Here is a 25,176-nt window from a genome sequence, read left to right on the forward strand (position 1 = left end):
TTACTCTGGGAATGTAAAATGGTGCGGCCACTATAGAAAGCAGTGTGGTGGTTCCTCCAAAAATTATACATACAGTTACTGCATGACCAATCAAATTCAATTCTGGGTGTAAACCCAAAAGAAGCGAAAGCAGGCACTCAAACAGATACTTGCGCACCATTGCTCACAGCAGCATTATTTACAACAGCCCAAAGGTGGAAACAACCCAAATGCCTACTGATGAATGAAGAAATGAACAAATGTGGTATACACATATAATGAAATATTACTCTGCCTTAAAAAGGAAATTCTGACACATGGTACGACGTGGATGAACCTTGAAAACTTTATGCTGAGAGAAATAAGCCAGACACGAAAGGGCACGTGTTCTAGGATTGCACTTATATAAGGTACCTAGAGTGGCCACATTCAGAGCCAGAAAAGTAGAATGCTGGTTGCCAGGAGTTGGGGCTGGGGCTGGGGATAGGGGTCAGGGAGCAGAGAGAGTACACAGTTTCAGTCTGGGAAGATAAAAAGCTTTGGAGATGGATGGAGACAGTTGTACGATAATGTAAAGGTACTTAATGCAACTGAACTGTACATTTAAAAATGGTTAAAATGATACATTGTACATTTAAAAATGGTTAAAATGATACATTTTATGTCGTCATATATAATTTACCACACACAAAAACACATTTAGTTTTGCCTTAAACTACGGCTTAGAGAAGGATAAGGGCTCAGCTTTGAGGGGTCCTAAGTTACTACCAGGTCAAGTAACAGACGCTGCGCAGTAACTTAAACACCAACAAGCAGGTGCCAAAACAAACAAATGAGGAGTATATGAACATATAAATAGAAATAGCACATGTGTATCCACATGTACACAGACACACACACAAACGGTTCCTACCACCATCAAGGCAAAGATACGAAAGGAGAAAGAGAGGTTTGCCCTAGAATTTATCCCTTCCAAGGAAGGGCAGCCCAGACAGCATACAAGTAACCCATCAAAAACTGTTTAGGACTAAACACCTTTCATAGAAAATCCACAAGTGATCATGGACAACTGGCTTATATATGAGATGAAGTCACAAAGTTTTCTCCCATGCATGTCCCCTCTTATTTTTCATGCCCACCTCAAGTTACGAGCAGTGAAGATTTTTTTCCTCCCTACAAATTTTCTGTCAGAGATGTTAAGGTTGTCAGTTCTTTAAAAGCTAAGCAGCCACTTGGAATTTCTTTGCAGGAAGAAATAAATCTGATTATTAATCAGAAGAGGTATTAACTTTTTTCTCATCCTTAAATATTCTAACCTTAGTGAGTCAAAAAAAAAAGGGGGGGGGGGAAGGAAGGGAGGGAGGGGTTGAAAAGAAAAAAGAAGGCAGCAAAAGACATTTTTCTCCCTACAGAAAATTTAGAAGGCCATAACAGTATAACCATCCACAATGGGATTTTTTTCCCACCTGTTCTTCGTGGGTTCTACTCTTGCAAATACATGCAACATTTAGTGTATAAAACATCTGTCTGGGAAGGGCTCCAGTTACCTGTTAACCACTGCCTCGGACAAGTGAACAAGAAACGTCTGACACTGAGATAGGTCAGAACCCCAAGAAGTGGCCATCAATGATTTGAGATGGAAGCTTACCCTACAGTACAAAGGGCCAAGGAGATTTTTAGTAGGAAAGGATACAAGAAAAATGGTTACATCAGGAGTTCCTGCCTCCAGAGAATAAGTTATGGAAAAATAAGTAATTTTCAGTAAAAAAAAAACCCACAAAACTATTAAGCCAAAAGAAATTTTAAAGCCACACTCTATATTGAATCCTAACGCTCTAAAAATAAAATGTTCCACACACCTGGTATGTGGAGAGAGGCCAAGCATCATACATCACATAGGTCCCATCACACGGAAGGAAATGGGAGGAGTAGAAAAAGCATGTTTCCCTTTCAAAGTTAGGTCCAGTGGGTGTCTCCCTACTTAGTCCTGACTCAGCCTATGCAACAGAAAAGCCTGAGAAGCAGTATCATGCAATTAGGCAGGACATGGAGGCTTGTGATTCTTCCTTAAGGCAAGTACACCTTAGAATGCAGTGATACTGCTAGCCCATTGACAACAGTTTAAGATATATTGCTTGCTGACTTGAGATTATTATTGCCGATGAAATTCCAAAGTAGTAAAAATACTCTCCCCACATTATGTGTATAAATGGATACCAAAAGACATGTACAAGAACATCTGTAGCATCAGACATAAGCCAAAACTAACAACCCAAAAGACCAGTGTCAAGGATCAGATAAATTAAGGAATAATCATACAATAGAGTGCTATTCAGTAACCAAAGTGAACAAACTATCACCATATATGTGATAACGTTGATCGCAAGCAAAAGAAGCCAGACTCAAAAAGGCACAAAATTATACAAATCTGTTTATAGGAAATTCAAAAACAAGCCACACTAATGTGCAGTGTTCATCGGGATACAGGTTACCTGTGGGAGAGTAGCAGAGAGACCAGAAGGGGCAACAAGAAGGGCTTCCAGGGAGCTGGTAACATTCTTGCTTCATGAGTGTGATGGTCACACGTGTATATTCACTTTGTGAAGATTCACTTTATTGTACGTTTACAATTTGTGTGCTTTGTTTCTGTAGGTTTATGACATTAATTTAGAAATATATATGTGTGTATGTGGGTATTATGTATATTTTTCTTGTTTTTTGAATGAATGGCTGGTTGGAGGGGGGTGGAGGGAAAGAGTTCTTTCCTGGAATTCATTCCTATTGCCTTCAAATTTTATTTTAACATCAAAATTTTATAAGGCAGTGATTTCTAGTCCTGGGCTACACCATTCCAGGATGATGTATTTCATATTAAGAAAAGTTAAATATCATGTCAACAGGCATACAAGTCCTAACAAAATTGGTCTTCCTCCCTCTCCACCCAAATTGTAGATCAGATATTCCCACAATCTTCTCTCCTATTTAGTAGGCAAAATATCAGGATCATCTGTGGTAAATCATCTACCACAAGATTACGTATTTTTAAAAAATCACTAACTATGAAATGTCATGGAAAAAATGCTGAATATGTACTAGGATTAAAATGTTCCCATTATTAATCTTAAAACTGGCTTCCTTTGCCTATCTAATCTAAAACTGAGAAAAGGAAGGAGACAGAAAATGGTTTAATTGTTTTCCCATATTCTGGTTATTTTTATCTTAATCATTTAACACACATTTAAGTGCCTATTGTGTGTTAAGCACTGCACTAGACTTGGAACATGTGGCAACAAATAAGACACACTGTCCCTATCCATACAGACTACACTGTAACAGCAGCTACTAGAGGGCTGGCGTAAGGCTAGTACTGTGCCTGCATATCTCAACTGCATACACTTATCAGTCCTATAAGGTAGGTGCTATTATCCTCATTATAATATGCAGATGCGGAAATTAGCTCAGAAAACTACCTTGCCCAGGCACCTGGGTGGCTCAGTTAGTTAAAGTGTCGGAATTTGGCTCAGGTCATGATCTCATGGTTCCTGAGTTCAAGCCCCAGGCTCCCATGCTGACAGCTGGGAGCCGGGAGCTTGGAGCCTGCTTCGGATTCTGTGTCTCCCTCTCTCTCTGCCCCTCCCCCGCTAGCACTCGGTCTTTGTCCCTCTCAAAATTAATAAAACATTAAAAACAAACCAACAAAAAAACCAGAGCTAAAGTATAATGTTCATGGTTTTCCATATACTCTGCATTAAGATGGAATTTAGCTAACATGCGAACATGGGGCCAGGGATATGAATTTTATGCTAGAATTGTAAAGTGCAGTAACTGATCCTAAAACTTTCTACGATACAAGCACAGACGTGGTTTGCTTCAGTGAGGGGTCCACAAAAAACCAAAAAGGAAACCTTCTTTACCCTCCCAATGCTTCAGCTACTGACTAAATCTTAAAGGTAAAGGGTAAAATTTTCTTCGAATACTAGAAAGTGAAAAAAATGCTGTTTAAAGCTATCAATACATAAAATTCAGTAAATCTAAAGACAATTGCCAGAGGAGCTACACCTTGGCTACCACACACATATGCATACAGACACGTGTGTGCCCACATATGTAGGTCATAAATTTGACATTTACTCTTACATTTTCCTCTCGCACAAGGAAAAATGTTACAATTGTAGTGGGAACTGTGTCTTATGACTTTACTATTTACACTATCGATCATAATTCTGCAAAGTACATTTTCTTCTGAGTTGAAAGGAACCAAGAATCTACACAAACATCTTCAGTAAACAAAGAGGTTTTACATTCTTCTTTTTTACGGTGATAGAAATTATACAAACACAGTACCAGCCCAACCTCCATCAAACCACGTTTGGCCAATTTCTTATGTAGCCAAATCTCTAACACAGTTTGGTATTCTCAAGTATCTGAATTCAGCAGTGCATCCGCCTTTTATTTTCCTTCAAAAAACACGGACCAGAACATTTATGGATAGGGTAGCCAGAATAAGGTCTAATGAATAAAGGTAAGGCTAGGACTCAGGTTTATAAAGGAGTTAAGCAGTTTCAAAGAATCCTGTCCCTGAGGGCATAATAAACGATGCCAATTATCACTTTAAAATATGTAAGATAGGACACTGAATTAAAATGGAGAATTTTAATAAACAAAAATAATAAAATGATCAAAATTCATATGATCAGAATGGGAAAGAGACTTCCAAATGTTTTTTATAATACCATCGCATGAATAAGGAAATGCCTTTCAGCGTTGAGTGTTAATGGCCCAAACAATACATTTCTTCTGAATTACAACAGGCCATAATATAATAGACCTGCATTTGTGGTAATGCCTAAACCACTCTGAAGAAGTGGTCTTAACCACAATTCAAAGCTTAAAAGATGGCTTTCTGCCAAAGTCTATCTGAGCCAGTAACTTGTCACGCTGCCTTCACGCACCGCTAGGACCAAAAACACGGACCCAGCAGCTAGTATCTGCTTCCTCAAGCCTCACAGGAGGCCCAGGACTCTGAAAGGTAATACGCAAGACAGCGGCACAGAAGTTGAGAGTGCAATCTGACGGCAAACTGCTTTGCCCTGGGTGGGAGAAAAAGCAGCCGAATACTCTAATCATCTGAGGACCTCTGCTCAGCATAAAGGAAAGGTTCTGAACTGGGAACGACCATGAAGTGATTAAAAGTATAGATCATCAGAAACTGATGGTGTCGAAGCACTAACACAGGAGCAAAAGCTGGGAGCGTAGCAACAAAGAAAACGAGAATAACCACCTTTAATAGGAAGAGGTTTCACTCACCATCTGAGTCATTCACGTATGTATGTACTTAGTGTTTTGCTGTGCTATGAATTTAAATTATGCAAACTGCAAAGCTGTGTTGTCAGTTAATTTACTGTCTAGTCGACGGCCCAACATCAAACTGTCTAACTAGAAAACAGGAGGATAGGTCTTCCTTAAAGATAAACTCTACTGCAGCCACTTAATTCTTAACATTCCTTTTACCAACTTCTACACCTGCATGCTCCCTGAAGACATGTCATTTCCCTACAGTAGTAGTCTTACTGACCTCTTCTCATTCTTTCCTTCTGTCATAAACAAATCATTGACTAATGCTGCCAACTGTATCTCAAATTATCTTCTATATTTCCAATTCCCCGATTCCACAAGGCTAAATGAAGCTCTCATTACTACTATCCACAGCTTCCTAAACTGGCCTCATATAGCAGAACAGAGAAGTATGTAACAACAAATAGCATGTATCTCCTTATATATGCTGTCACTTAATTCTCATTCATAGCCCTGACAGGTAGGCAGTATTTCAAACTTAGAAAATTGAGCTCAGAAAGTCACAAGGCAGGACTTTCTCCTACCTCTGACTATGCATTGACCATACTAAGGTCAAGATAATGAGACCCACACATAAATACATAAGGAAGCCATACTCTGGTCCTTAAACTGCTTATCTTATCTTCCCAAAATAAGGACTTTTTTCTCCCTAATTCACTGATAAATTAATGTCTATTTTCTTTTTTCATTAAACAAACCACCCATCATATGAAAATTTAATGTTTCAGAAAAATCATTTTTTAACCTGTAAACTATTTCTCAGCAAACAAAAACTGTTGAATCTCAAGAATGAAATGCTGTAGTAATCAAACTAGAAAATATGAAACAATGCCACTAGGTTAAATAAACCAGGGAAATCTGATGTGTTAATAGTTGTAGGGATTAGTGGAATCCAGAGCCTTTAAAGAGCTATAGGAGGAAAAAAAATGCCAACCTGTTTCCTCAATAAATCAGATAGGCACAGTGGATTTTTTTAGGCCATAACTTTTATGCTGAACAACCTTTTTTTTTTTTTTAAATAGAAGTGTGCATAAGAGAAATATGGCCAAACCTATAAGCTTATATTATTCACATTAAAGTTGGCTCAAGTGTGTATAGTGTTAACATCAAGTTTTCAAATATAAGCCTGTAGACAGTATGTGTTCACTAACCCAATAAACCAGAATAATAGCAAGTCATATGTTAAAAAAGAAAAAAAGGTGGCAAAACCAAAAAAAAAAAAATATGGAATAGTAGCTCTTAAACTATAATATTATTTAGATGAACTATTCTGAATTAAAAATAATCATGAACAAATTGATCTGAAATTAGAACACTATTTTCCACATTGGAGAAAAAAATTATAGTCTCCCAAATAAGTCAATTATTAAATTTACAAGTTTTATAAAGGAGAGAAAAAGAAACTATTTTACCAAGTCCAAAAACCTAAAATGATGACTAATTTCCTCACCTTAATTAAACTATTTACTTTTCCTAAGGAGAATGTCCTGCTATAGTTTACTATTATTACTTGCTCAACAATACCAATGTTCCTTAATGAGCCATGTTGACATCTTCAAAAAAGTATTAATCCATGTTTTTGATAGATTCTTATCAAGATCTAAATGGGGCTATAAACAATACTCCTGAAACAAGGTACTTAGAAGTCCATGTTCCTTTACACAGTTTTGAGGAATCTGATAGGAAAACTTACATATGCCAGGTATAGGTCTCCAGCAATTTCACCCAGGCAATTTTTCATTGTAGTTTCAATAATCAAATACTAATATAAGATCCATTATGTATAAGCCAATAATATTGATGCAACTGACAAATTAACTTCCTGGGCTTTTTTCTTCTTAATGTTTATTTTTGAGAGAGAGAGTGAGTGAGCGAGCAGGGTAGGGGCAGAGAGAGAGGGAGACACAAAATCCAAAGCAGGCTCCAGGCTCTGAGCTGTCAGCGCAGAGCCTGACATGGGGTTCGAACCCACAAACCACGAGATCATGACCTGAGCCGAAGTCGGGACACCCAACCGACCGAGCCACCCAGGCACCCTTAACTTTCTGGGCTTTTTAAATGATGGTGGTTCCTAGGTATGAAGGAAAGTTTAAGACTAAAATTAGATCCTTAATTCTAAGTATAAATTTGAACTTCGGAATGAAAATCAAAGTTAAAGGGGAGTCACAGTTCTAACTGTTGATTTTTTTTTTTCCTGGTTATCCCTCAATGCCTTGGTTTGGTTCCAGTATTCCTCAAGAATTAATCCGACCAGTCTGGTCATTATACTCAACAAATCTTTTAATCTGACAGAGGAATACTACTTGTCCTGGGGTCAACCCTTTTGACTTCTGGACAACTTGCTAGGACCCACATTTTATACTATTTTTATAACATCCTCCTTTCTCTCACTTGGTCTGCCCAGTTCTCACACTCAAAAGCACTGTTCACACATTATTTTAAACAGGAAGACTGCAGAGCAAATATTCCTGTTTGTTAAGGCTGCATGTAAAATAGAGAGGAGGTTGTGGGGTAGGAAGAGAAGAAAGGATACAGAGAACACTGGGATGCAACAGAGCAGTGAAAAAGAAAAGGATTGCCTGAGGAAGTGTCAGAGCCACCAAGCCGAAGAGAAATAAAGCAGTAATGGAGTGTCTCGCGGCCATAAAAGGGCAATTGTCCACCTCCTAACAAACTAAATCTGGTCAATCCCAAATATGGAAATGTTTTAGTTCAAATACAGAGCTTTTCTTCTGTGGGATACGAGCATAGATCACAATCATTCTTTCCCTATTAAAAAAAAAAAAAAAAACAACTCACACTTGGAGATCTACCATTGTGAGAAAAATCTGTTGAATTATTGTATAAACTATTTCCAAGATTTGTTCCCCCGAAGTCCAGGTCTTTCTAACAAAAAAACCACTCTAGCCCTTACACAGTTATTCGAGGGCTTCAGTCTCCGCACTGTAAAACACAAACGTTAATTGTAACAACCTGGAGAGCTGGAGGGGGCATTTTGTAAGTCCAACACTCCTTAAATACTAGCTATTATGCGCTCAAGATTTTCTCGGTCTTTAATACAAATTCTAACTCAGAGTTCAGTGAGGATAAAACTGAAGAAATTAAAATCATTTCAAAATGTGATTACTTCCTTATATATCCACTCATTCTCTCCATTTGTAAATTAAGAAGCTGGTACATAAGAAATGGTCTGTCCTGCCATGACAGGTCAAGTGCATGTTAATAACCTCTATTACCAAAAGTTTGTTCACTTAACAAGTATTTACTAACTACCTGCTATGACTAGTCACTGTCTGGGGGCAGGGGATACAGGAGTCAACAAAACACAGTGTGACTTGCGGGGGTAGAGAGTGGCATTGAAAACTGGTTCTCAGCAGGTGGAGCCACAGCTTTTATTTCAAAAGTCAATGTTTCCAAAGAATTTTACCTGCTCCAAGTCACCACCTGTACCTGCCTTGTCCCTGCCCCAGGCCACAATTTCCCACTCACAGATTACTTTGTCCACAGGAATTTTAACCAAAAAGGAACTTTCACAAAGGTAAATTTCATGCAGACTTGATTAATCTAGCTTCTTAGCTGCTACTATCAGCACTTGCAGCACATTTTTAATCACCTTGGTCCTCCCATTGTTGTAATGAAACACAAAAGCACTCCACCAAAGTAAATGCTCTGAAAACATACTTTGTCCTACCGACCACCCCAAGAGTTCCTCCCCAGGATTCCTTATAACAAATAATCACAGAGCACAAGCGTGTGAACGAGGGGCGGGCAGGGCGGGGGAGTGGAAGAAGGCAGCTGTCCTTTCCGATCGCTATTTTCCAAAGTCGTACATTTCCAGTCATTATTTTTAAAGAGTATATGCTGACGTGACGGTTGTTAAAGCAACACCTGACGACTTGTGGGCGTCATCTAAAGCTGCCATTATTTTATTTGCAGTTCACTCGCTCTGATGTGTAAGAACCTGGCCACATGGCTGATAAGGTCTCCATAATGAAAACCGTACCCCTCATTTAAGCAACAGGTTTGGCATGTGTGCACATTTCCGGCTCACCTACGCACTAGCCTCCCCATAATCACCTAGCAGTTCAATATTACAAGATAAACTGATTTCTTTTTTTTTCACAAGCAAGATATTCCCCAATTTTCATGACAATTACTGACCTAGTATATTCCACTTCAGTTAGGTTCATGCTTGAAATAGGGTTCTAAAGTATTCTTTTAATAGATATCCCAGATTCCAGAAACAGGCAAAATGGCAATGTTTTTCAAAGTACTATAAATTAGCTTGAGAAAGTACCTAATGCTAACAATGTTATCATTTATACAAAAGATTTTTAAAACTTTGTTATTTTCATAATCTAAAACATCTTTTTAAAACACTCTCAAAGCAGCTAATCTTCATTCTTAAGAGAGTTTTTGACTTGTTTTTAGTAACCAAAAGTATCCTGGAACCATATCTAATAATTAACAGTAATTTATGAAATGTTCTTTCTTCTAATCCTAGATATGTGGTTGGGGCCATCTGTGGCCACTGCTCTCAGTTCGAGGCCAACTAAACTAGAATACAGTTTAGTTTCTTTCTAAACTACATGTTAGGAGGAAAAATCTACCAAAGATAAAGGATACAAGTTGCTCTCATTCTCATGCATGCTGGTAACTAAAGTAAAGGGACATAGTTGTGAAGAAGAAATAAATGCCAGGAAGCAACACCATGAAACTTTGCAGTCTCAACAGGAGAAGCAGCATGAGGAAGAGAGAGGAGGTTGAGAATAAACCGGACTAAAATAATGATGAAAAGCCAAGCGATGCTGTTCATGAGGGTAGGAAGAACTGAACAGTCTGGGAGAAGGCAAGGTCGGGTGGGGAGTGGGAGGTTTTGGGGAAATGGAGTAATGGAAAAAAGGAATTAATTTTCCCATTCTCTGAATCCACAGGCTGTTTTCTGCCTCACCACTAGCAATTTACCCCTGCACACCCCTGCAAAGACAACCTACCATCAATGGCATACTTAATCCACTGGTTGAGGGGGTGGGGGGTGGGTGGGGAGGGGTGGTTACTACTTTATCTTCTGTAATTTCAAAACACGATTTCTAAGTTTAGTATATCGTACCCAATTCAGAGCAGGAACTATGTACGTCTGACTCAAATACCAAGAACTTGCAAAGAAAGATGAATTGTGCTTATCATCTTTTGGCCTCCTATTCTGGCAAAGATTTCTTCCATTTTTCAACTCCCAAGTGGAGAAAGCTAATATACAAATTCCATTGCTATGAAACCATTTACCAGAAGTCTTCATTCTCTTATTGTTTTCTAGAGAGAAACTGTATTTTAGACACAATCCTAAAACAAACACATGCTGATATTGTCCTACTTTGAAGCTTTATTTTAAAATATTCACCAGAAACTCTGTGATCACCTTCAACAAATCTATAAAACAAATATCTGCCTGTTAGCAGGACACTGCAGTGGACACAGGCACAAATACAAAAAAATAAAAGGTCTAACATTTAACTACACTAAATATTATAATCTATCTGATTTATGCTTAATCTTTTTGCAACATTAAACTTATGTCTATCTTCTGAATTGAAGCAGCACCTGTTTATTACATGCAAAGTCCTAACATATAAGGAATCAGAAAATGAACTGGGTGGGTTTTAGTATATATCATCAGGTTTTTGGGTTTTTTTTTTTTTTTTAACTGTATGGGCCACTTTCATCAATGTAAAGTAAGAGTAAATTCGTCCTCAAGCAGTATATATTATAAATTTCTTACCTAGGAGACTTTAAATATTTACCAGGGCAAGCTCACACCTCTTCACACATACCAATAACATGACAAAAAACAAAAACAAAGGGGCACCTGAGTGGCTCTTGATTTCGGCTCAGGTCATGATACTGGGGGTCATGGGACCAAGCCCCACACAGGGCTCTGTGAGGAGCATGGAACCTGCTTGAGATTCTCTCTCACTCCCTCTTTCCCCTGCACATGCACCATCTCTCTTAAAAACAACAACAACAACAACAACAAAAATGTTTCACAGCTCATTAACTATAACCTACCATCAGAGATAAGACCACTGACTGAACTGATAATCCTGTTTTAGATATCTGAAGTCTTCTGGCCGGGGTCAGTTTGGTGATCTAGATTTGTAAGACTGAGCTTCATACAATTTCCCAATTGACCAGTACTTAGGTCTCTGCAATCTGGCACATATACATGCCCCTACAACAAAAGTTTTACAAAGCCATATTGTGGGATACATTAAGACATTTGCTATTCTGTTCTTTTCCGCTTCATTTAATTAAGGGGGAAAGGCAGTAACTTATTCATTTGACTCCAGAATAGGCTACTACTGGCAGTTTGAAGATCACTGATCTATAGATGATAAATACCAGAATGTATGCCAAGGGGCAGTATACTTGATCACTCTACTTGATAAAACACCTTTGTAATGCCACTCAAAAGCCATTATGTTCTCCTATTCTCCTCTACTCCTTAGATACTCTCCTATAATAACCTTCACTTCAAATGAAAGGGATGGTAAGGGGATCCTTGAAGGTAATATAGAGCACGGCATACCATCACAAGCCACAGACTGGAACGTATCCTGGTTATTTCTTAACAAGGTGAAACAAGGCAGACCAATAGCATCTGTGACCATGGTAGGCACACTTAAAGCAATCCAATCAACATAAATGTGTATACATTTTATTTCAGCATTTTAAAAACCTGAAACAAAATATTTTTTAAATAGCCTTTTCTATAGCCCATGCTCTCTGATATTTTATTTTCTATTCTAGTATGTGTCTTAATGCTGATCATAACCCATTAAATCAATTTCTTGAATGGGTTGAAACCTGCAATTTGAAAAACATAGCTTTAGAGAATGCTCTACTTGGGCAGAATTAGAGGACCATAGATAAATTACCAGTCTCTGGTGACCACCTTTCACTGATGAGAAAAAGCCCAAAGAATTGAAAGCATCAGTCAAATAGTGATTGTTCATTTAGCTCTAGGAAGATCATCTGAGAAAGTGTAAAACTCAAGGTAAGAAAAATATGTTAATAGCATCCCCCCTCCCAGACCAGGTTCCTGATCTGGCATTTGATAATCATCTGTTACTCAACAATGGCTTCCTACCCAGCACTGTGTGTATAATTTATTTATATAGATATATAACCTATATATAGATATGTACATGCACACACACACATATATATACACACATATAAAATGCATTAACATAAATTATATAATTATGTATACTTATGTTACTATATTTTTAATATATAAACCTTTTTTCCATATCATTTTTACAATCTGTCAAAATAATAAACTAAGTGTTAGATCTGAAACATAGGTCAGTTGGCACTAGAGTGTAAGCTCTTAACCACTAAGTTATAAACTTTTCCAAAGGGTTCCCAACTCTGGTCTCTGCATCAAGAATCCTCTGTGGAGTTAAAAACAAAACAAAACAAAACAAAACAAAAAACAAAAAACAGATGCCCCATGTACTATCCCACAAAAAGAGATTTTTAAAGCTGAAATAGCAAATATTATAAAGAAATACATTTTATAAACAATGTATTCAATATCATCTCCAACCCATGTCAGAAAAGATCTTTATAGAGAGTAGATACTATTGAACTGAATGATTGCCTTGGTTAATAAGCAGCCGACCTTACTTCAAAACTTGATTACACTGCTGTCATTATAGGCTAGAATTTAATATAAAGCCCTTTTGTCTTATGTTTAATAACTAAATTCCACCTAGAATTTAACTGCTAACCTGTCAAGAGATCTTAACATAAGGTAGCCCAACTGATAAAAATTACAGACTGCTCTGGTATATTTCTATTAAATTTACCTATCAATGATTTAAACTGTTACCTTCCCAATATACTTTCCTTCATTACCTAAGAGATGAAGAATTCTGAACCCAGTACAACAGTAATAGACTCTGCGTTCTTCCTGGGTTTATTCACTTCCACCATCCCTAAGCAAACATTTAGCAGGAAGCACACCATACAAAAGTAGGAGGTTTCCAAGGTTTCAAATAATTAAAAAGTAGTTCTGACTACATCAGTCAAATAAAATGTATGAACACAAAAACCCTAACAATTTTTGATGGTTAAGTGGGTAATATGAAACCTAGAATTACCACTATTAGCAACCACAAATAACAGTGGGACTACATACCACAAACACGTGAATGATTAATTAGAGAAGCAGTAACAATCACTGTTAATAAGAAGACACTCATTTTCCTCTCAGGAAAAATTATTTGTAAAAGACAAAAACAAGCATGAACTATAAATGGTCCAAGTAAGAATGATTTTGTTTAGTCAAATTAAGGCTCCAACTAAAGCATTTAACCAACTATTTCCTGTTCAGGCCATGAAATGACAGCACGGCAGACAAACTAGTCTATGATGCAGACCACAGAGCTTATTACAGACTAATACATGAATAATTCCTAAACTATTTGGTAAAAGAAATTACAGCCCATCACTATTAAAATCTAGGGGAAGTATCTATCCCAGTGTCTTCTATAACCATTTCTTGGGGTGGGGTGGGGAGGGAATCATTCATCAAGCTGGTGATAGATACGTGGGTTTTTTTTTTAACAAAAGAAAAAATACTACCACCATAAATCCATAACCACATCTATAATCTAAGTATTAAAATCTCTTTAACTATGTGACAATTAAATACAGAATCATGAGCGTTCATTCTATCCATGACCCTGGGGTCACTGGGAGATTTCTAAAGCATACCTTTTAATCCACGCCATGGTACTTCAAGAACATGTTAAGGTAAGTCACAGCTTGGAACACTTCGATGCACCTCAAAACACCTCAGCCAGTGTATCTGTATCATTCTCCTTTCCTTTTGAGATCATAATGGTTCCGAAGAACTATAACGCTTCCATTTGAATGATAGTCTCATAATTTCAATGACTTAAAAACAAAAACAAAAAATAAGGACTTAAGTGTTGGTATGTTAAGCCACTGGTGCACTGTTAACTGCTGCCACGACTAACAAAAACAAAGCTGCTGCTGCTACTACGGAAGTCATTTTTTAACGTGAGGCCTCATTATGAATGAGAAGGAATACATGCTTAGCAGTTGGCGAGACAGCTCTGGCTTTACGGAGATCCAACAAAACCCCACAAAATCTCTTTGCCCCAACTGATTCTTCAGTGTTCTTTTCACAAAATGAAAATAATCTAAAAGACAGATCTGAACACTTGGTGGGTGCCTCTGATGGACCAACTCTTCTATTCCGTGTTACAAGAGAGCTGAAAATAACCCACACAACCTGCATAAAAGGGAACTCATTAGTAAGTACAGCAGAGGGTCCTGTCCCACCTGATGCTAACATTGCTAAATCTTTTTAATTCCATGTAAGTCATTACGCTGAAAAGAGCTCCAGTTCGTAAAGCTTACTTTTATAAGAGTATGCACGTATCAATGAACAACACATGGCTAACTACCAAGTGGTACTGCTGCTCTGCGGCTGCCCTGGCAGGTTTCCGTCCCGCGGTCCTCACTCCCACCCACCTTTCTTATATAAAATACTTAAAACACTTCATTATTCAAGTGATACGATAAGTTTATATGCCACATTGTAAATCTAAGAATTCACTCTACTTTTGCCTCAGGTTTGGCAATCTGTGACAGTCACCAGAAGGAGTACTCAAGCTACACAGAGAAAGTAAAACTAACTGACAATCAATACGCATTTGTCATAAAGCAATTAAAATTACTTTAGGATGACTGAAGTAAAAGCAAGCCATAAAAAGGGCTTCCAAAGAAAAAGAGTCACCGGAACAGGTCTGTTATGCTCTGGGTCTATGGAACAGCTCGTGTGTGACGGTAAAAGACAAGAAATGGAAAATGACAAAATTTCCCAGCCAGCACTAAAAAATCTGTGTTAAGGAAAAAGTGGAATTACTTCCTTTTTGCAAAAGTAGGTTCAACTGATGAAAACCTTTAAAAGTCCAATGTCAGAAAATTACGTATTTTTGAGATTTAGATTTATTGCAGGTTGTGGAGAACGCAGATTACAAAATACAGGTCTCTCTTCAGAAAGCTGATAACAGTGACAAAACTGCATAGAGGAAAGAACTCTACCAGGGTAGGCAGGAAGAAGCTAATAAAGAACACAATCAAGGGACCCGGCCCAGTGAAATCACTAGAGCCACGGTAGTCTTTCTGAACAGATTGTTTTACCACGCAGTGGAACCCCCCTGCCCCTTCTCACGTCACCTCAAGGCCTCCTGACGGGCCAATGGATGTTGCAACTCCCTGGGTTGCTTCCTCTACCCTGCTCCTCCAAGTAAATGCGTCCTACACACAACTACTAGCTTAATATTCCTGAAGGACAGCTCCTCCCTTGCACGTAAAAATTAATGTCAACTATTGGGAAATAGGGCAAAATATAAATACACTAGATAAAAAAGAATCAAAGCCTAGGTCCGAAGCTCTTATTACATCGTTTCATTTTTAGAACCTCATTTTATAGAGGACAAAATGGACACTGTGGTCAACTAACTGACCCAAGAAAGCAAGCAGCAAAAGAACTAGGACCTAAATCTAGACCTTTTAGCTAGAATTTCAGCACTTTTCTGTTACAATATTGTTGCAGAATATTGCTGGGGGAGTGGGGGCCCTGAGGCTGACATCCGTTGTCATTATGCCAAGAACCGTGCAAAGCACCACTGCTATTTCATCCTGGTCTACCACGCCCGAGACTGAGGAGTTAGTTGCCTCCTTCTGCAGCGGGGAGGTCGGGCTCAGAGATTATTTAAGCAATCTGCTACGCCAATCTATCTTCTAGAGTAAGTCAGAAGAAATCAAGTCCAACACTTACGTTTGTTTTTCAACCTGGCTGATATAACAATAATTTAATTTTACAAAGCCTTCTTCACTCAAAACCCAGTCAAACATATGTAAATAGATCTGTAGCCATGGTTTATATGTACACTTTGTCAAGCCACTAAGGATTAGAATCAGACATATACACTAAAATCAGAATCTCCATTTGAGTCCTACAAATGAAATCTAGTATTTCCATGAAGTTATACACTTAAATATCTTTTCAAGAGGACTTGGAAACCACAGTAGTTATCAACATGAATTTTAGATGACCAAAGAAAAATGAGCAACGAAAAGTATTTTCCTTAGGAGGATACATGCCAGGATGCCCGGCTGGCTCAGTCAGCAGAGCATGTGACTCTTGATCTCCGGGTCATGAGTTCAAGCCCCATGTAAGGTGTGGAGCCTACTTAAGGAAAGGAAAAAAAAAAAAAAAAAAAAAGAGGGTACACTGCCACATTTTTTTTTTTTATTTTTTTTTCAACGTTTATTTATTTTTGTGACAGAGAGAGACAGAGCATGAACGGGGGAGGGGCAGAGAGAGAGGGAGACACAGAATCGGAAACAGGCTCCAGGCTCTGAGCCATCAGCCCAGAGCCCGACGCGGGGCTCGAACTCACGGACCGCGAGATCGTGACCTGGCTGAAGTCGGACGCTTAACCGACTGCGCCACCCAGGCGCCCCTGCCACATTTTTCCAAATAGGTCCTGTCTCATAAACTACTACCAGTATTAGCCTCATGGAAAGAGATTATTTACTAGCTCAGAGAGGGGAAGCCATTCAGTCAGGTTATCAGTAATTAAAAATACAAACAAAACAAGCCCCCTCCCCAAAAGTAGATGGACAGCTCCCTCCAATACTTCAAAGCATTATTAAACTAAAAGAGAAACAAAAAGCACCGAAGAAAAATCCGCCAAGTTAAGGAAAGGAAACTCCTAAACAATTTCAAATTTGAATGGAAACCATGCATCCACACTACATTCCAAAACTGCAGAAGTGATCAACACAACTACTACGGCCACTGTTTGGTAAGCAGTCAGATGACTCAAAGAAACCACTTTATACACTGCTGAAACAAAATCTTGCAGAATTACTACATTTAAGAGTCAAACTATTACAATAAAAAACTTAAAGGTCTTTTTAAAAATATCTTCATCAATAACACTAACCCTTCTGTATAACTCATTTTACAAGCATTAATACCCAAAATAGTGGATTACAATAGGAATGCCCCTCAGAAATTCTGATGTGCAACTATATACTTTTTAATTGTAAAATTAGTGTTTTAATTAAAGACTCTATGCAACTGTCTACAAAATATTTCACTTCTTATAAAAGAGACAAATATATTTCCATGCCAGTTGTTACAGCCTCCTTCACTATGCTATGTCCAACAGGGAAACTGTTATCTTTATCTTTTTAAACGTATTATCTAACTACCAAAGACCTGGAACAAACTAGGCACTAATGACCTAAGTATGTGAAAATGTTATGCACCACATTTTGGATACATGATTGACAACTAAACAAAGAATGTTCATGATGGGGGGCATGTCTGATATACTCTAAAACATAGTAAGTATAGAAACATTTGAGGGGCGCCTCGGTGGCTCAGTCAGGCGTCCGACTTCGGCTCAGGTCATGATCTCATGGTTCATGAGTTCGAGCCCCGCGTTGGGCTCTGTGCTGACAGCTCGGAGCCTGGAGCCTGCCTCGGGATCTGTGACTCCCCTTCTCTCTCTGTCCCCTCCCCAGCTCATGCTCTGTCCCTGTCTCTCAAAAAATAAAGAAACATTAAAAAAAAAATTAAAGAAAGAAACATCTGAGTAAATGAAAGAAAATATTTAGGAAGGACTTATATACTGCAATGACAATATTAAAGACAACAGAGACTTTAAGAGAAGATAGTTTGACATAGGACATTTTTGACTGAATTCTGTTTTGTTTGTAACTACTGAATACAATGCTTATGAAGGTAGATTAGCACTACTGCTAAAGGGTAAACTTCAAAAAATTAGAAACAGGGGCGCCTGGGTGGCGCAGTCGGTTAAGCGTCCGACTTCAGCCAGGTCACGATCTCGCAGTCCTTGAGTTCGAGCCCCGCATCAGGCTCTGGGCTGATGGCTCAGAGCCTGGAGCCTGTTTCCGATTCTGTGTCTCCCTCTCTCTCTGCCCCTCCCCCGTTCATGCTCTGTCTCTCTCTGTCCCAAAAATAAATAAACGTTGAAAAAAAAAAATTAAAAAAAAAAAATTAGAAACAGATGCCAGTAACTTCAAATTTTTAGGTTTTTGTAAATAGACTCACATAGTAATTTGAAATGACAATAATGAATGCATTCTGATGTTCACTGCAATATTACTTACTAAGAAAGGAATGAGAATTTCTTTCCAACACAGGAATAGTTAGATTATGGCATATCCACACAATGGAAATAACAGTCAACGATACTGAAATTTATAACATGGTAATATGCTAATTATATAATTACTTAATTATATATAGTGTTTTCCCACATTGTGTATCTTTTTATATATTTTAACAAATATAGAGAATTATAAACACAACATTTATAAATATCTAAGTTCCATGACATCAAGAACCATTTCAGATGTACCTCTAGCACTTATCACAGTGTCAGAGAGGTGTCTTCACACAGGAGACAATGAAGCGTGGTGGTTAGAAGAACGGGCTCTGAAGAAAAGACTGCCTGGGTCTGAATCTGAATCCCAGATCCACAACTTACGAGCTAGCTATGCAACTTCAAGCAAGTTAATCATCACTAGGCACCTGAGCTTCTCCTTTTGAAAAATTGGGATGAACATACCGTTTGTGTAATGGAAGAAAAAAAAAATGAGTTAATACATGTAAAAGCTTTAGAACAGTATCTGGCACATAATACTGCCCAAATGAAAGGAGACAGAGGATGAGAAAGAGAAGCAGTGGGTTCTCAAATACCTAAGTAAATGAATGGATACTATCTTTACAATACAGATAGAAATGCTAAAAGCATACATAAATATTAAATAAGTTTTCCAAACTTTGCTTACCATCACCAAAAGTAGGTTTTTATACATAACCTGATACGTACTCAGAAATATTAACTGTATCCTATTCTGTCATGATTTAATTTAAATGCTAGTTGTAACCCAATAAATTAATTTCATGCCAACTAGCAGGTCACTTTCTAAATCACAGACTCTTAAATTCTCCTTTATTTCTGTCCTTCAACTTTATGTTTCTAAATAAAGGGCAAGAAAATTTACCCATTAAATCAAGAATCTAAGGTCAGAAAATACTCCAAAAAAGTTTTTGATCTGTCACATATTTTTGTTTCCTTCTTTCTCAATTCTACTCTTTACATTTAAATGACGAGAAATCTCAACAGAAAATTTAAGAGATCATTAAAAGGTGATACAGAAATTTGCCAGCTTTTAACATACGGAGGTAGAGTTACTCTTGAAGAAATTAAGTTTGGACGACAAAAGAACATAAAATTAAGAAAGTTATGAAAGAATACAGGTTGGTGCGTTTGGGGTTTAGCTGGACAACTGCATTCCCACAGGGTCTTTTCCTGATCCAGCTTCTTAGCTTCTCCTACCCATACAAATACAATGTATGTTCTAGCCATAGTGGAACTTAGAGATTTCTCAGAACACACAATGGTGTTTCAGATCTCTGGACCTCTTCACATGACCCCCAAACTGCAGGAGCAGTGTGTGAAATAGACTTTAACATCACAATGACAATATAAGAGTAAAGGAGAGTCTGGGTGGCTCAGAGTGTTAAGCATCCCAACTCTTGATTTCAGCTCAGGTCATGATCTCAAGATCTTGAGATGGAGCCCCACATTGGGCTCTGCACTGAGAGTGTGGAGCTTGCTTGGGATTCTCTCTCTCCCTCTTTCTCTGCCCCTCCCTGACTCATGTGCTCTAAATAAACAAACATTACCAAATAAATAAATAAATAAATAAAGGAGACAAAAAAAAAAAAAAGAAATAGGTGAGACCAGAAGTGAAAAACAAGTTTTTTTTTTAATGTTTTCAGCGCCTACAACGTATGACATACTGAGCCAAGTTGGTATTTTTATATAAATCCTCACAAGCTTATTGTATATAAAAATATTTTGAGAAAACATGGTATACTGAGTTGATGAAGCAAAGTCTTTTAAATTTTGTAACATAATTTACAGGATGTGTTCTACAGACACTTGAATTTTAAACAATTTCTGTCAACCAAGTTTTGGAAACAATCTTGTTATAATGACAGAAAATTAACAAGTGCTATTATCAAAAGTATGAAAACCACACATTCTAGGAATTTCAACTTTAGTTTTTGCCAATGCTAAAGAGGATTATAAACCTAAAGTTAAACCTAACTTTGAGTAATTTTCAAAGAATCTTTCCAAGAATCATAAACTATCATGATTCCCATCCTGATAATAAAACTGTATTTCCTTTTCCAATTAGGGATAAGAGAACATCAGAACCTATAGCTAAGAGGCTAAACTCAAGATCAACAAGGCTCAATAACTAAAAGACATTGTGATACAGCAATTCTGGAAGATGGAATATTCACCTAATTTTACTTTTGAGGAACTCCCAACTGGGAAAACTCTTTTCTTAAAACGTATATCCTAACCTTCGGTAACATTGATAAAAACTTCCATCAAAGTGGCTGAGGCTGCTGCTACTCTTAAAATAGTAAACACCCGGGGCACCTGGGTGCCTTAGTCGGTTGCGTGTCCGACTTCAGCTTAGGTCATCATCTCATAGTTCGTGAGTTTTGAGTCCCACATCAGGCTCTGTGCTGACAACTCAGAGCCTGGAGCCTGCTTTGGATTCTGTGTCTCCCTCTCTCTCTGCCCTCCCCCTGCTCACGCTCAGTCTCTCTCTCTCTCAAAAATGAATAAACTTAAAAGAAAAATTAAATAAACACCCAGGGTTCAACCATGATATGCCCCCATATTTCTGCTAGAATTCTAGATGACACAGTATATATACACAGGTATAATTTAAACATAATTGCACACAGGCATGCGTGCACACACACACACACACACACACACACACCCCTATCCTTTTTCAAATGGATCGGTGTTAGCAAGTTGTTACCTGTCCCAGAGACCAAAGCTAGGAGTGGGGGGAAAGTGGAGAGGGACATGAAAAACCAGTAGTTCAAAAGTGCTGAGTAAAGGATGTTAGGGAAGCAAAGGCAGTAGCAGCAAAGTAAATCAGCTCATAAACACTACTATACACTTATTCAAAACAAGCAAATCAACAGAAGCTTCTTTCCATTCTAGGACTTGGGAGGAAACTAAGAAATGCTAAAGAGCCTGAGTCAAATTTACCTCTACTTTCTTCGTACTTTTTATGTACGTACACATTTATGAGTTTACGGGTGAACTGAGCTTCTTATCTCCTTCAGCTTAGCTACTTAGGTCCCTTTTTCTTTAAAATAAAATGCAAATTTTGGTGACTTAAAAAGAGTGTGTTGTCATGAGTAACACAAGAATGTGCTGATCAAGTTCTGCAGTCGAGTCAGGAGTCACAGGTTAGACACTTACTGAACACGTGACATCTCACCCATCACAATCTTGGTGGCTAATACCTGCACAAAACTGCAGTAATAATGCTTCTATATGAAAGCATTAAAAAACACTGCCTGCCTGTGGAGGCATAAACATTTACTGACTCTGGAAGCACAATTTGGGAATCAGTTACAACGTCTGCCAATGCCACAATTCTAGAATCAAAATAAAACACTTTCCTAGGAATGTTTTAATTTAATGTTCAAGAAGTACTTATGATTTAAGTTTGAAAAAATTTTCACACTTAATGTTTATTCCAATTATGCAGGCGATGATCCAGTCTGTGGCCCTAACTCATCATGCCTTCAAGCATTCTCTCCTTTCTCTTGACAAATTCATTAGCTCAACAAATATTTGAACAACTACAACGTGGCAGCCGTTTTTAAGCACTAAGGATACTTGACTGCACAGATCACACCAAAATCCAGCACAGAGTTAACACTGTAATTAAGAATTCCATACGGTGGTAAATGCTATGGAGAGAAACAGAAAAGGACAAGGAAGACAGGATACGGGGTGCAACTTTAACTAAACCCTCACTGAGGTCATATTTGAGCCAAGACCTGAAGGAGGTGGCGAAAGCGGCAGGGCCAGGACTCCTGAAGCAAGAGACCAGTGTGGCTGGGACACAGAGGCTGCAGGACAATGGATCAGACGAGCCACTGTGTGAGGGTGAGGGAGTATGGGTAGGGGTGCGCATGCACCTGTTCTTGGGGCCACCACAGATCACCAAGGCCTCAGCTTGTTACTCTAAATTTTGAGTCGTGGAAGATTAAGATCTAAGCCAAGGAAGATGAGCATGAGTCTGGCTGGTGAGCAGAGAAAGATGGTGAGACATAAAAGCAGAAGCAGAGACAAATCAGGCAGATACTTAACTATGGAGGTAAAGATGACGGAGCCTGACACCAGGGTGGAAGCAGTGGAAATGTCACACGTGACAAAAACTACAGGCATATTTTACATCTTTTTAGAGAGAAAGAAAGAGACAACACATGCTCATGTGAGTGGGAGAGGGGCAGGGGGGTGAGGAGAGAGGAGGAGGGGGGGAGAGAGAAGGAAGGGGGGAGAGAGAGAGAGGGAGGGAGGGAGGGAGGGAGGGAGAGAGAGAGAGAGAGAGAGAATGAATGAATGAATGAATGAATGAATATCTTAAGCAGGTCCACACGGGGCTGGATCCCATGATCCTGGGATTGTGACCTGAGGCTCATTGGCCAACTGAGCCACCCAGGTGCCCCTGGGCATATTTTAAAGACAAAACTAACGACATCTGCTGACACACTGGATGGCAGAGTTGGAGGGAAAAAGGAAGAGGCCAAGGGTGACTTCAAGGTTTCTTCTAGCCTAAAAAACCAAAGGATGGAGTGAGTTACTGAGCTGGGGAAGACCGCAGATTTGAGGGCGGTTTCAATAGTCTGATGTGGACATACATAAACTGGATATGCTGAGATATTCTAATAGAGTTTAAAATTACAGTCTATCAGAACTTTCTGCCAAGGATAGGGAGATGTGACAAGTCAAGTTAGTGTCTTTAGCTCCTTCTTGCAGTTGGATTAGAAAAAAAAAAAAAAACTGATGAGGTAAAAGTATTCTTTATTAAACAAGTGTTCTGATAATCTTCATATTTTAATTATGCATCCTGGGCCATCTGCAATTGTCAGTATTAAATAAAAGATAAAGTGGCAAGAACATTTAAGAAAATGTCTAATAACAGAGACTAATTGAAGGGAGATAATCCATAGTCAAACACTGTAGATGTTAAACAGTAAAGGCAATTTCAGCTAAGAACAGCAGCCTATTATCGGATGCTCTCCAGCTACTAAAATACCTCAGTCTCAAACCCACAGATTAGAAATAATAAGTTTAACAGATAACACGGAGTGCTTTCCACATGCTAAGCATCTCATTTAAATTACCAATTATCTTCCATTAGCTTACCTGTTACAGTGGGACTGAAAGAAATTATTAAAGCTAAGAGCTGTCCTATAACTTTAGCCATCCTAGGAAGAACTAGTTTAAGTCTCCAGACACTCCTTTTAATCTGTTGTTTTACTTTTCCATTTACCATCTTCATCTATATTTTGTATTCTCTTCATGCTTTTCAATTTTCCAATGCCAAATGTTATGCAAGTTTGACATGCAACAAACAGTATGTGTGGGTGTATGTGTTGATAGGAAAGGAACAGCAAGGAAAAGCATGTGTGAATGAGTTCCAAAACAACACATTTTTCTGAAATGGAACTACAATGAAATGTATTAATAAAAGTTATAATTCAGATGGTGGGCCTATAATTACAACTCTGCTACAGAGCAATGGACTGCAGAGAGCTAGGGAAGTAAATATATGTTTTCTAGAGAGCAATGAATAAAAAGAGCAAGGAACCTCCCTCATACACTTATTCTCACTTCTCTGTTCTCATTGTAATTTCAATTAGAAAATTATTATGACAGTCATCAAGATTCTGGAGGCAGTTTCACAATTAACAGGTAACACCTTCTCGGTGGCAGCTCATTCACCTCTCTTCTATGAAACCTGTGTCACTTAGGTTATTTCATCAGATGCAGGGACTATTTTATTTCATCTACCTAATAATTCAAAATTCTTGCAAAAACAGTTCCTCGGTTAAACAATAAGCAGGCTAGAACATCTAGTACAATACCTTCTCTGTGTTTTGGGCACTTCAAAGTGTACAAAATTTTGTACATATTGCCTAATCCTCACAATATTCCAATAATGATATTAAAAGCCTGCAGTCCTCTAAATCCAGTTTATGCTATACCTTGGATCATCACAGCGTCTGCCCACTGGTAGGATAAGCATTTGGGGTCATTTTTCCAATAGCCATAATATGCAGGAGTTGTAAAAAAGTGAGATCTTTTGTAATCATCTTTGTGGCAACAAACACTATTTTCTAGTAGTGGATCTACACAAGAGTACCGTGGTTGTACAGTTTTATGAAACTCAATTTTACTGTATTCACACTCTAATAAAACAAAATAAGACCTATCCCCTCCCCCCAAAAACCTCAACAAAAACAACTCAAGTGTCCACTGGCAGATGGATAGATTTTTTAAATGCATACGCACAAATGGAATACTATTTTGCCATTAAGAAGGAAAGAAATTCTGACGCACGCTATAAAATGGATGCTTGGAGACATTATGCTAAGTGAAATAAGCCAGTCACAGAAGGACAAATAATGTATGACTCTACTTACAGGAGGAACCTGAAGCAGTCAAATTCATAGAGACCAAAAAGCCGAATCATGGTTACCAATTTACTTACCAGGGCTCAGGGTAAGGTGGGAAGGAGACTTATTGTTTAATGGGCTTAGAGCTGCAGTTTAGGAAGACAGAAGAAGTTCTGGAGATA

General features: G+C 38.2%; 1 protein-coding gene across 11 annotated transcripts in view; it reads right to left on the bottom strand.

Annotated features, from left to right (window-relative positions):
* Window positions 1–25,176, bottom strand: part of RBPJ (recombination signal binding protein for immunoglobulin kappa J region) — a 220,555-nt gene that overhangs the window by 51,752 nt on the left and 143,627 nt on the right. For 3 of the 11 annotated variants that reach the window (XM_086705283.1, XM_025922037.2, XM_086705288.1), the window contains exon 2: window positions 14,116–14,298. The exons of the other annotated variants lie outside the window; for them this stretch is intronic. In XM_086705283.1, coding sequence (XP_086561409.1) covers window positions 14,116–14,132 — 17 coding nt within the window. In that variant the 5' untranslated portion in view covers window positions 14,133–14,298. The remainder of the gene's footprint in view (window positions 1–14,115; window positions 14,299–25,176) is intronic. 11 annotated transcript variants of the gene reach the window in all.

The sequence above is a fragment of the Puma concolor genome, chromosome B1 (genome assembly GCF_028749965.1).
Source record: "Puma concolor isolate L17-30 chromosome B1, mPumCon1.1.hap2, whole genome shotgun sequence".
NCBI classification, from domain to species: domain Eukaryota; kingdom Metazoa; phylum Chordata; class Mammalia; order Carnivora; family Felidae; genus Puma; species Puma concolor.